Below are 13,864 nucleotides of genomic sequence, written 5' to 3' on the forward strand. Positions count from 1 at the left end.
ATAAATTTGCATGAATACCCTAAAACATAAATTGTGCCAATGTATTTCATTTTAGAGGAATGATATATAATTGTTGGTTTTAGAAAACTAAATTTAATTACTGCATTATTTCTAGCCAGGCGAACCACACCTCTTCTGGAATATATTAAGAACAAGAAGCTGGAAAAGCAGGTGGAATTTTATGTTTTAAACTGTCTTTGTAGTTAACTCTAATATTTGTTTATAAACTGGCATTTTCTTCAATTGGACCTTATTATATTCCAGCGAATTAGAGAGGAAAAAAGAGAAGAAAGAAGGAGACGAGAGTTGGAAAAAAAACGTTTGCGAGAAGAAGAAAAAAGGAAACGTAGAGAGGAAGAAAGACGTAAAAGAAAAGAAGCAGAGAAACAGAAAAAAATAGCAGAAAAGGAAAGAAAGGAAGAAATAAAAATTAAGGTTAATTTCTTTAGTAGATTAGTGAATGTATCCACAATTTTAATTTAAGATGCAATTTTAGTTTGTGTCAAACATTAATTTATAATAGTAAAACACAGGCTGCTCATTAAGGCCTACATTGCCAGTGACTGCAAAATGCTTTCAAGAGGAAAGGCCATCTCCTGAAGTCATTCAGTTACCCCTCATTTACATTGCTGTGTTATATAAATAATTTGGCAGCCCTAATAGAACTATATCAATAAGCCTACATCAAATTTATGCAAAGAGAATGCAATATCTTGATCATAAATATTAACTATTGCATTGAAACTGACAATTGACGCACTGTTGTGAGATCCTTATTTTCTTTTTTTAACCGTGGCAACTTTCTTGGAGCACAGTTTCCCCAGTATCGTCATCCTCCTACTTTTCAACCTTATGGTCAGTGTTTATGTTTAAAGTTTTTTTTATTGAGCTTGGCAGCAGACTTTTTAACTGCAAGATTATCTCTGCTGAGATGGTGCATAACTGACATTTGTTTTTGAGTATTTCAACCCATAATTGGTAGATTGTGGTGAGCCCCAATTCCCTATCAGGAACTTGGCATCACTAATGTCAATCGTCCTAATAGAACTATTAGGCAACCATGGTATCAGGCAACCATGGTAATCCTTCAGAGGAATAGCTGCTGCTCCTATCAGGAGCTTGCCTATAACTATGTGTAGTCTTGGATGCAAGCAATTTGAGGAAATCTGCAAGGTAGCAAATCCTTGTTTCTGGCTTGTTGCTGTGGGCTGAAGATAAAGTAGATTAAACGTTCACTCATTGATGCTGTAGCTTAAGTAGGCTGTCTTGTCATCTGAGAAAAGCGAGACCTGTCATGGATCTGTGACAACATCCTGCACTGATCCCGGAGGAAGCTGAAAATGACTGTCATTGACTCTAGCTGTGAGAGAAATCCAGGTACATGTCGCACTCAAGTCTGAACAGACATTACTTCTCAGAGAAGTCAAGATAGGAGCATGGGTCCCCATGGGTCGATATGGTCTTAATAAAGAGCCTTTCTGCGCCCCCAACACAGGATCCCCATGAATGCCTCTAATGCTTGTGGTTAATCTTCATATTATCCAGCAAGAGATGTCTTGCTTGCAGATAATTACCCATTGAAAACAACTTTTGATTGCAGAGATAGACAAAAAATGCTGGAGTAACTCAGCGGGTCAGGCAGCATCCCAGGGCCCTTCTTAGGAGTTTAAGAAAATAGTTTAAGTTAAATAGGAGTTTCTCCGTCAAAATAGGCAATTATTCCCATTCTGTACATGCTCCCCCTCAGGCAAATCATTCAAAGGCACGGCATTTTTTTCCACTGCTATGCGGATGACACAGCTTTATCTCCCCCTGAAACCCAACAACCGGTCAAATTTAATCAGCCTCATGCACTGCCTTGAGGACATAAAATGTTGGATGGCACAGAACTTCCTTCAACTAAATGAGAGCAAGTCTGAGGTCATCCTATTCGACCCCCCCCGACTCCATCAAAACGATAACAGGCAGCCATGGAAGCCTAGTCAAACCGCATGTCAAAAACCGTGGCGTGATATTTGACTCGGCATTAAAGTTTGACAAGCAAGTCAACGCTGTGGTAAAAGCCAGCTTCGTACCATAGCTAAAATCAAACCATTCCTCCAATTTGACGACACAGGATCCCCATTTGAAAAAATCATCCACGCATTCATTTCCTCCCGCCTAGACTACTGCAACTCCCTATACACTGGGATCAGCCAATCATCCCTGTCCCGCCTGCAATTGGTCCAAAACGCCGCAGCGAGACTCCTGACGGGTACCCGTAAAAGGGACCACATCACCCCAATTCTGGCCTCTCTCCACTGGTTCCCAGTACGGTACAGAATCAACTTCAAGCTCCTCCTATTCACATACAAAGCCCTAAATGGGCTTGCCCCCCCCCCCCCATATCAAAAATCTTCTAACCCACCACTCTATCTCCAGATCCCTCAGGTCGGCCGACTTGGGGCTACTGACTATCCCGCGGTCTAGGCTTAAGCTCAGGGGTGACCGCGCTTTTGCGGTTGCAGTTCCTAGACTGTGGAACAGCATCCCTCTCCCCATCAGAACTGCCCCCTCCATCGACTCCTTTAAGTCCAGGCTCAAAACCTATTTCCACGCCCTAGCGTTTGAGGCCCTCTGAGGGGGCGCTGTGAACTGTTTTTGTATGTGTTGTTATGTTTGTGTCCCATTGTATGTTCGTTCTTAGTACCTGAACTGATGTACAGCACTTTGGTCAACGTGGGTTGTTTTTAAATGTGCTATACAAATAAAATTGACTTGACTTCTTCAGAATGATTGGGCGGGGTGAGGAGGGGAGAGACTGGAAGCAAGAAGGGTGGCACGGTTGTGCAGTGGTAGAGTTGCTGCCTTGCAGTGCCTACAGCGCCAGAGACCTGGGTTCGATCCTGGCTACAGGCGCTGTCTTTTTCGGAGTTTGTACATTCTCCCTGTGAGATGCGTGGGCTGCCTCCGAGAACTTTGGTTTCCTCTCACACTCCAAAGACATGCAGGTTTGGAGGTTAATTGGCTTGGTATAAATGTAAAAAATGTCCCTAGTGTGTGTAGGATATTTTTGATGTGCAGGGATCGCTGTCTGTACAGACTTGGTTGGTCAAAGGGCCTGTTTCCGTGCTGTATCTCTAAACTAAACTAAAAGACCTGGATAAATCAGGTCCAGCAACTGATGATTTTGGCCGTTTTGGGGGGGGGGGTCCTTGATAGGCTGATTGTTGGCTAGGGACAGTGTGATCCCAAGAGGGATATATTGTGTACTGTAAACCTAGTTAACTGACTTTTAGTGGAGGAAGGGGGGAGAAGATTATTTGTAAACTTACCTAAAATTAGAGAATTCACTGTTCATACCATTGGGTTGTAAGCTACCCTAACGAAATATGAGGTGCTGTTCCTCCAAATTATGTGTGGCCTCACTTTGGCAATGGAGGAGGCCCAGGACAGGAAGGTCAATTTGGAAATAGGAGAGGGATTTGATTGCAGAGAGGTTGTTGAAGCTGTCGGAAGCTCAGTCATAAGTGTGATTAGTGTACAATCATTGAGACTGTTTCTAACCTTCAGTTCCTGACAGAAAGGACTTTGGGTTTAGGATGATTGCACTATTTGTACCAGTGTACATAATTCATCGGAGCTCCACACTAAATGTCTCATTCCAAGTTGCCAATAACCACCATTTTTGAGGCAAGAAAATCCCAAACAACAAAGGCTGTAGATGTTCCCATATGTTTAAACTTGTAGAATTCTACAAAAAATTGTAGAATGTATCAACACTTTAATAAAGAGCAATGGACTTGGAAAATTCTGTGAGAATGCCAGGGAATTTTCAAACAATAAGACCAAAACATATTGTCATGCTCTGTTGAAATTAATTTTTAGTGAGGAATGCAATGCAAAAGAATTGCTAAAATTCATTTTGATGGTAAAATTAGGTTTTACATCTGCTTCCTGTGTATGTTCCTGAAGAGCTGCCTGGTACAAAAGGTAAAGAATGACAATGGTGAAGGATTGGATAAATTAACATTTATGACCATGCTCCAAGCTATGAAAGCCAAATGAATTTAGGATAAGAAAGCTTAATATAATTTCAAAATGTAATGGTTTTTATAATATACTTCATATATAACTAACTTGCATTGTAATCTTCAGTTGTTGAAAAAGGCTGATAAGGAAGAAGAACAGGACTTGGACAAATGGAAAGAGAAAGCAGAGGATGGTGACATTGATAAAGGAAAGTGGGAAAAACCATGCTGTCCAGGAAAGCGATCAGATATTACACAAAAGGATGTCAAAGATAAGTGAGTTAAAAAAGCAGTCTTTTATTTATGTGGCTGCAATAATTATGTATTTGCTTGCACATTTGAAGTGAAAGTTGGCATTATATTATTGATCCCTTCATGGCATCTGGACATTTAAATTAAATGTAATGTGAAAATTGTTTAAAGGGATTCCTTTGCAATTGTGCTATTAGGATAATTTATTTAATTTTGCAGATGTAGTTACAAGACAGAATATGATTATATCTTCAACATTCATTTTCTCGCTTGCTAAAAATATAATTTTTTCAAATATACTAAAGAATTATTAAATTGTATTAATACCAAACCCCACAATTTTAGTTTATTGTGATTGCAGTGTTTTTCTCTACCATTTTTCAGTCTCTTACAGTTTTACAAAGTAGTGGGAAAAAATTACACACTTTTATTTACATAAAATAAGCAGATTACTCAAAACTGCAGTTTGGTAAAGATGTTAGCTAGAGGTGTATTTACTAGCAAAAATATAAAAATAGTTAAAAAGACTCTTTTTAACATTAAAGCCAAAAGATTATATATAATTCTATGAATAAAGAACCAAAAATTAAATTTATAAAATATTTGTGTTTACTGTCTGTCGATCAACAAGCGCTATCATTGCCTGCTATCATTTATTGTCTTCTGAAAAACACAGCATTTAAGATTTTTTAGAAAGTTTTAAGTCAATGAGAATTATCATGGAAGAATCAGATTTGGTCCAGTTTATTTCAGGTAAATGGAAAGAAAGTAATTGCCCTGAAATGAAGATCAAGTAATTTGTAGCTCTTAGATTTGTTATGCAAGGAGCTATAAAGGATTACAACTCGCCCACTTTGTATTTTCATTAAAGTGAAATAATAATTAATCATGCTTTTTATGATTATTATATATTATCATGTTAAAATTTTTATGGCAGCACCCACTAATTTGTACAGTTGCAATGCACATTTTTTACGATGCTGAAGCTTCACATGTTTTAGAATTAAGTTTTGAGGAGAGAAAATCTTGACCACGTGTATGGATCTGCCAGTGAAGGTGTCAGTGGCTAAACAATTACCAAGCCAAGGCTGTAGTTTAGTTGTCTCCTCAGCAGAGGGCTAGTTCTGGCATGTCTTACTAGTTACTGTCAGGAAAATGTAAATTTAAATGTTGTTCTTGTTTATTTGTGTGATTGATTTTTTTCCCCTGATTTTCTTTTTAAAGTTTAATTTTTTTAAACATTTTAATTTTTGACAGGTCCTGACTGAATGCTTGTGAATGTTCACAGTTTAAACAGCAGATTTGGCAGCTGGGGAGCAGAGGGGAACGGGGTCTCCCTGCTTTCAACGCCGGTCTTGTCACTACAGACGGCCACTTGCGCTGAGAGAGGCCCAGTGTTGCCTGGGCCTTGCCTATGTGCTACAAGTCAGGCTCCCAGAGGAAGACTGCTCCCTGGACCACGCTGGAAGAAAAGCATGGTCCAGGGCACAGACGACCAGCAAACTTGGGGTAGCAGAAGATCTGCCCTTTCTGTTACAGCTCCCTTGAGTTTCATAACAAACAATAGAAATGGTATTTAAGTTTTCCTAATTTACCGTTTAATACTATTATATAATATAATTATTTAAATTATGTCATTGCAGGCAACCATGCAAAAAAAAAGAAACAAAACTAACATCAAGTTTTATTTTTACATAGACCACCAAACGATAGTGATAGGGAACGCAGGGAGAGGGAGCGAGAAAGAAGATTGAGGGAAAAAGAAAGAGAACGAGAGCGACAAAGGCGACGTGAGGATGACCGCAGAAAGCAAAAAGAGCGTTATGATGTAGAAAGGGCTTTCAGAACAAAAGAAGAAGAAACAAAAAGAGGGAAGGAGCATGGACAGGAAAGAGAAAAGAAGGGAGACAGCTTGAACGACATGTTCAGTACTGAAAAAATAGACAAACTGGGTAAAGAAGACAAAAATGATGACATGGGATCTAAAAGGGAACGGATAAGGAATAAGGTATCTGTCACCATTTTTTCAAGCTACTATGGTATTGGCAACATTAATTGGAGTGGATATTCAAGCCCCATGTTTTAAAATACTGAAAATTATATGCACACATAAATTAGTTGTCAATTACTTTGAAAATTGGACAACATCTAGCATTGACAGGTACTGTGATGTACTTTTTCAATACACTGTATCATTTTAAAGTACTATATTAAAACTATTCATATTTAAGATGGGGTAAAAAATTCTGTTCTTCAATTTTTTTGTTTTACTATATTCAGTTTGTTTTGAAATTTACATTAAAAATTGCAAATCTTCTAGAAATGGAGTTACTATTTTCAAAAGTTAATAAAAACTTATAATTCCACAAGAGACAGCTGATCAAGATTCATGCCTATTAAAACAATTATTTTACTCGGGTGACCAAAGGAAGCAGGATAGGATCCTTCTATTCCATTACCACCAGCCTTCTGATCTCAAAGTTGCTTGAAATCAACATTTGTTTTTGTTCAGGGACACTAAATTATCTTCTAAAACAGAATGGAAAATTTTAAATAAAAATGTATTTTAACTAAGTTTATAAGTTGATGCTGTGACAAGGAAACCAGATTTGGTACACTGATTTGGAGAATTGTTTAAGGAAAGGCCTTATTTAGTAAATGGGTTATTGCCGTGTCCTTGAATAATGGGGAGGGGGTTGTGTCCATATAATTGCTATTTCACTTTTTTTCAAAACTTTGGTTAGGAGATGCATCTTTGAGGAATTATCCTTGAAGGAATACAAAAAATAATGTATAGGCAACCCCTGTATTATGACAGTTTGGATAATAGAAATTCATAAATCATGACCAAAAAACATGGGATATGTAATAAAGATTCACATTAACTTTATCTGAAAAAAGTAACTGAATAAATAGCAGTTATTTTTTTCAACTCTCATTTCTCAATGTATGGATGACATGGCTTTGAGTTACGGAAAATCGTGACACAGACATTTTTCTAGGAATGCAACTTCCTTGTAACGCAGGGATTGTCTGTATAAAGTTTTAATAGGCCGTCCCAGCACACACATTTCTAAAATTCTAAATAAATTTTGCAAATGAGATACTGGTGTAATACAGGGCATTAATATAAAGGGAAAAAAAACAAAATAATTAGAAACAATAACCTTGGAAAAACTATAGTAGTGAACAAAACATAGCATGAACAAAGCCATAGAATTCTTCAAGATCCACTCTTCAAGGCATTTTGTTTAAATGGAGCTAATCACGTTTCTGTTAGTATTCTAAATATGAATAAGTTTGTGAATTAAAAAATAAAAATAAAGATGAACAGTTCTCAGAGCCTTAACTTACAAACAAATGTAATTTCTCCATTAAATTGAGAAAATTCAAATTACATCACCTCTCTGTAACCTATTCAGTGTATTGAACCCTAAAAGTTGAAAAGCATGTATTCATACTTAGATGGGGTGTTGCAGCATAGGGTTTAAGTCAAGAAAATAATTTAAGAACATGTATTGTTTTATTTTATACACATGTGAAGAGAAAACGGTGAAAACAAATATAGGGCCCCTTATCAGAAACTCGGCTTTCATTTTCAACCCAGATACTGAGTGCTTTTCCCACAAATGGCACCCAATTCAATCCTCAATCATATAGTTTTGTCATTTGTCTGGAATTGGTAACTAATTTTGAATGGGGATTTCTAAATCCTTGGAGGGAGGGTAGCTAAATCCTTGGAGGGAGGGTCATTCGATTAGCTGAAACCACCAATGATCAATGACATAGTCAGAAGAAACATCATCTTACGGATTTGTAGAAAAAGTGCTAATTGAGGTTCAATTTGGTTGAGAGATTCAGCAAGGAAACAAACCGACTGGCCCACTGAGTCCACACCGATGAACGATCACTAATTATACCTTACACACTAGGGGAAATTTACAGAAGCCAATTAACCTACAAACATGCAAGCCTTTGAATGTGGGAGGAAACCCACACGGTCACAGAGAGAACATACAACCTCCGTACAGACAACACCTGTATTCAGCATCAAACCCAGGTCTCTGGTGCTGCAAGGCAGCAGCTCGACCACTATGCCACTGTGCCGCCCTTGCATGAGCTGTGGTGCAGTTCCATTCAGTTATTCAGAATGTCTGAACTTTACTGCCAACACCTATGTGTTTTGAATTTTTAACCTGGAAAAAGGACGAGACATGGGTCAGGTAATACAACTGGGATCAAGTTGCCTAGTTCCTGTTAAGAGGACCTTATTCGTGTTTTTATTAACTGTTTTCTCTTCTCAAATCTATAAAAGAAAACAGTACGTTCTTAAATTATTTTATTAACTTGAATTGATAAAATCAGTAGATCATTAGTTAAGCTGAAAATTTCTAGTCAGCTCTTTTGAATAATAAACAGGTAAGTGAACAAAATAAAATGCAGAATTATTTACAGCAAATATAATCTTTGTTGCTTTCACAGGGCAAGTATAGTAGAGCTGCTTCACCCGTGCTCACACTCAATATCATGCCTCTTAAAACTTAATGCCTTGCCTCCTTATATGGATGTTCACCACCAGTGTCCCCCTTACAATTAATTTGAAAATAACTGCTAACTAATTGAATGTCAAATTCGAAGACCTGCAGAGATGCATTGCAATCTTCTATCCATCCGGTAGTTACTCACAAGGTTTAAAATTTTAGGCATATAGAATTAGCTGCCAAACAGCAATTTTTAAAAATCAAACTCAACATTTTTGATTGTTGTTGAATAAAGTGTTAAAGTCATAAAACGGAATAGAATTACACCCCAGCACATGTAAGGAACTGTTTCTTTATAGCTATGGTCTTTTAGCGCATACTGAGTGTATTTATTTTTTGCAACTAGCACGTGAACGGCCATGCGTATCAAATATTTGGACTATTTGAAAATAAAATGCTGGAAGTACTCAAGGAGTCGAGCAGCATCTGTGAGGAGAGTCAATGTTTGAGTCAATGACTTGTCATAAAAATATTTAATCTGATTACCAGTGAGTTGTGCAAAGAAACAACCTTTAATTCATGAAGGCAGTTGATCGCTTTGCATATGCAAATCAGAAGACGTTTCAAACAAAGTTGAATGCTTTGACCAGAGCTGACACTCTGCTTGCTTTACTCAGGATTATCAGTTTCAAATCAGAACAAACGCATTTGTTTCATTTTGATACTTTATCCTATTTCATTTGATGCAGTGGCATTACTAAGAATCTGTGACAGTAAAGAAGAAAATTACAAAAAGGATATCAATAGTGTGGTCAATTGGACAAATTAGAGCAAACTAATTCAATCTGTAAAAGTGTATGGTAGTACATTTAGGAGGGCAAAAGACTATACAATACCAAGAAGTGCTGAGGAGCTTTGAATGCATATTCATAAATCCCTGAAGTTCCAGATTGGTAAATAAGGTAATAAGGAAGGCATATGGGAGAATTATACATTATGCCTTGGGTAATAAAGTAAGGAGCAGGGAGGTCATATCAAAATAGAACTTTCTCATTAGGCCACAGCTAGGGAAGATATATTTTCTTTTAAATTAGTAATTGTTCCCTTTGGCCAAGAAAACCCTGATAAAACAAATGGACAAAATTTAACCTAGAATCATTAAAGCTTCTTTCAATATTAATTTCTCAGTGTGTAGAATTATGAGCATAAAAAGAGATTGTATGTCTTATAAATTAAATCTGTTGCAAATAAGGTTAGCAAAGGCTTGCAGTAAATTAGACTGACAATTTGTCAAAGTACCCCATGCGTATTTGCTGTTGATCATTATGGTGAAAACCTAATTGCTAGTTTCTTGATTTGCCCTATTTTCATTGTAATATGTCATAATCTCTTGAAACAATAGGATGGGGAGGTGACACAAATAGCCTTGTACAACTGCAAAAAAGGGAAAATGAAAATTATTTCTTGTGATATTTTTGAAAACTCATTAACAGATAATCTTATATAACAGATCACAGTCCAGCACAGGTCTCTTTAAATAAAGAGAAGGTACTCTGTGCCTTAGCAAGCTTAAAGGTAGATAAATCCTCAGGACCAGATGAAATGTTATCCAAGCAAGTACTACAGGCAAAGGAAGAGAGTGCTTATTTTTTGTATATTGTATATTTGTAAGAGAATGTTGGGGATTTAGCAGAGACTTCTACATCTTTGCTGGACACAAGAGTATGATATGGGAGGGTCTTGGGGAGTATTGAGAAACAGAGTATGACCCCCATAGTTGCTTGAAGGTGACAATATAGATAGATAATATGTTTAAGAAGGCAAAGAAGATGCTGGCCTTCATTAGTCAGGGTACTGAATACGGAAGTAACGAGATTATGCTCCAACTTCAAAAAATCTCGGTCAGACAGCTAGAGTACTGTGTGCAGTTCTGGTCACACATCTGGTTAGGATGTGATAGTGCTGGAAAGGGTACAGAGATTCACTAGGATATTGCCAGTTATGAGGAAAGACTGGAGAAACTAAATTTGTTCTCCCCGAAGCAGAAGAAATTAAGAGGCCACATGATTGACATATATAAAATTATGAGAGGTATCGAGCAGAAAACATTTATCCATATCAAATCCAGGATAAGGTAGAGGGGATATGAGGGTCACATTCATCATAGAGAGAGTGGCTAGCACCTAGAAAGTATACCTAAGAGACTGGTTAAAGCTGGGTTGCTGACAACATTTAAGAAAAGTCTGGATGAGCACCTAGGCATGGAAGTCTATGGACTAAGTTCTGGGAGATGGGGTAAATACAAAAAGGTGCCCTCTGGGCATCATGGATGAGCTGGGCTGAATAGCCTGTGTCCATGTAGTACAATTTGATGATTCCTATTTATTTCTCAGATAGAAATTGATTTCCATAAAATCTAATTTTGATAATGGAGTTACATAGCAATTGTCTATTCCCAAACTAACATGCATTCAAGAACCATCTTTTGGAGTTTCTTATGTTTCCATTCTTGACATTACATTGTCACACTGAAATGACACTGCTTATAAAAAGTGTATCACATTGCAGCCACATGGGTTTTGCACAGTACCACTTTTTCTGGTTTTGATTGTACAGGACCGCCCAGCTATGCAGTTGTACCAACCCGGAGCACGGTGCCGAACCCGTTTGGGATCTGGTGGAAGAACATATGACTGCTGCAGTAAATCCTCTGAAGATAGTACAGAAAGAAAGTATGAAGATGACAGTTCTGTTGGAGCCTGTTCGGAGAAGAGTTGTGAAGAATGAAAGAGTCTCAGTTATGTGATCAGAGAAGTACTTTTATTACTGCATTGAATCAAACAGAAGGCATCACAATGTATAAAACCTTCATAGCACTGATTTTTCATTTAATCTGCTCTTAATAAAAATTCTGTGATTTTATTTGTAATTTGACTAACCTAGTTTAAGGTAGTAAATGACAGGTAGAATTTATTGCAAATGAAATCTATAAAGCAAACCAAATTAAGTATTGGACCAGTTGCACGATGAAGCACTCTGCTTTACTGGGAGTAAAATTGGTAGGTAGATGCACCAATCATTTTGAATACAATTATTGGATGGGGTGCAGGATAAATGTTGAGCTTTGGTTATTAATACAATATTGACAATTTATAAACAACAACAGATATTGTGATTTTGTAGAAGTTGCATGTATGTGATTAGGATGCCCATGGTTTTAAAACCAGTGTGGGATGAAAAATTCAGTTAAGCAATCTGATTATTTTTCAATACACATTACCCTGCGAACAGGAAGAGTGGTGTTGTTATTTTGAGTTTGATGCAAAATGGTTTTAGGTGTTCATTAATATTGAAGTGAGAGTATGACTCATTGTAGATCCAAATCTACATCTGAAGTATTTTGAAGCCAGGAAATTGAACACTGCCCCCATTATGCCAATTTGTACTGGTTTATTACATTTGTTGCATTATAATTATATTTTACTCCTCCTTGGGTAGTTCCTCGGGATTACAAAAGTTCCTCCGACTTTGGAGGAACAGTAGTTCCTCCGACTTTGCAGAATCTGCAGCGACTAATGTGGAGGCTGCAGAATTCCCTAGATGGACAGGAGGTGGCTGGTGGGTAGCTTGTGCAGTAGAAGTGCTCATTCTGCAACTTACATGGGGTTACTGTGTCATCCCAATGCGTGGCCTCAAGCATCTCATTGCCATCCTGACTTCTCCCCTTTGAGCAATCCTGAGCCAGAAGTTCTTGGATGTCAATGAGGTTATTGCACCTCTTCAAATAAACTTTTGAGCATATACTTGAATATTAGTTACATTTATGTAAAACAGCATTTTAAAAGGAGCATAGGCAGTCCAAAATGTAATACATATGCTAGTGGATAAAAGAAACTGCATATGCTGGTTTACAAAAGAGACATAAAGTACTGGAGTAACTGATCCGTTGAATTGCTCCAGCACTTTGTGTTTTTATACATAATATGATAACTAAGCATGAATACCAAGAGCTTTTTGCAACTGACTTCAGGGTTTCAAATTTGTCAGCATAACTAGCATAACAACTGAGCATTAACTTTACAAAATATCCATCGGAGACCAATTGTTGCAATGTATTTCCATTTTAGAATTTACAACCGACTTTAAATCTTTGCCTAGATATCAGGTCAAAAGATGGAACAGCTTTTAACTCGGAAAAAATGCCATTTTTCAATATTCTGTTCCAGTGCAAATTGGGATAAATACATCTGCAAAGCACAAGCTTTATCATACATATGCATGTTTAATATTTAGCAATACTTTAGCATGGATCCAAATTGTGGGAGAAAAAATAGTTGAAATTTTAATTTTGGTAGGATATTATTGTGTTACATTGTTCCACAGTTACCTTTAGGTATTACAGAAAATTCTTGTGCCATAACAGTGAGCCTCATTTACTGCATGTTGAATCTCTAATACTTAGATTTCATCTCAGAATATGGAATTTGTATAATGAACTTAGAAACATTTAAAACTTTAATACTATTTTAATATCCAATCATTTATTCCTCCATTGCTTTTGTCAACACACAATAGCAATACAAACTATATATGGTATGGTTACAGTAATTTATAATTGAACAGCTATTATCGCATAGCTGTTGAAAGATATGTAAGTGTTTCATAATTTATTTGATCCATTATGGACTTTTACCTTGTTATTGTTGGATCCAATGAAAATAAGTGTGTGTAATATTATTAAATGGCATGACTTTGGATTCTATTAAATCTTTTCTGTTTATAGAGAATATATACACTTTAACATTTCATTTTTAGGCACAATTTCAGCAATTGTATTAGTTGTTGATCTAGTTGAAAATACACACACGTTACAAATTTTTCCAACAGCCAAATTTACCAACAAAAATTTACATCTGAGTAATATATTACACGTACATTAAAATGTATATATCTCACACACACACATATATATATATATATATATACTTTGTTTTTAAATCACTCACACACGCATATATATATATAAATATATATATATATCTCTGTGTGTGTGTGTGTGTATTTATATATTAATGTATATATCATGGAATATATATGATATAAATTACCTACACAGACCCA

The 13,864-nt window shown here is 36.6% G+C and overlaps 1 protein-coding gene across 5 annotated transcripts in view; it reads left to right on the forward strand.

The window, feature by feature from the left end:
- Nucleotides 1-13,480, forward strand: part of upf3a (UPF3A regulator of nonsense mediated mRNA decay) — a 35,548-nt gene extending 22,068 nt beyond the window's left edge. For 4 of the 5 annotated variants that reach the window (XM_078402536.1, XM_078402537.1, XM_078402539.1 and 1 more), the window contains 5 exons: nt 116-171; nt 265-435; nt 4,138-4,286; nt 5,961-6,270; nt 11,360-13,480. In XM_078402536.1, coding sequence (XP_078258662.1) covers nt 116-171; nt 265-435; nt 4,138-4,286; nt 5,961-6,270; nt 11,360-11,530 — 857 coding nt within the window. In that variant the 3' untranslated portion in view covers nt 11,531-13,480. Of the gene's footprint in view, nt 1-115; nt 172-264; nt 436-4,137; nt 4,287-5,519; nt 5,835-5,960; nt 6,271-11,359 lie in introns of those variants that run through there. The other variant, XR_013547476.1, reaches the window with a different exon arrangement.
- Nucleotides 13,481-13,864: the final 384 nt, after the last annotated feature.

Source organism: Rhinoraja longicauda, chromosome 7 (assembly GCF_053455715.1).
Source record: "Rhinoraja longicauda isolate Sanriku21f chromosome 7, sRhiLon1.1, whole genome shotgun sequence".
Lineage (NCBI taxonomy): Eukaryota > Metazoa > Chordata > Chondrichthyes > Rajiformes > Arhynchobatidae > Rhinoraja > Rhinoraja longicauda.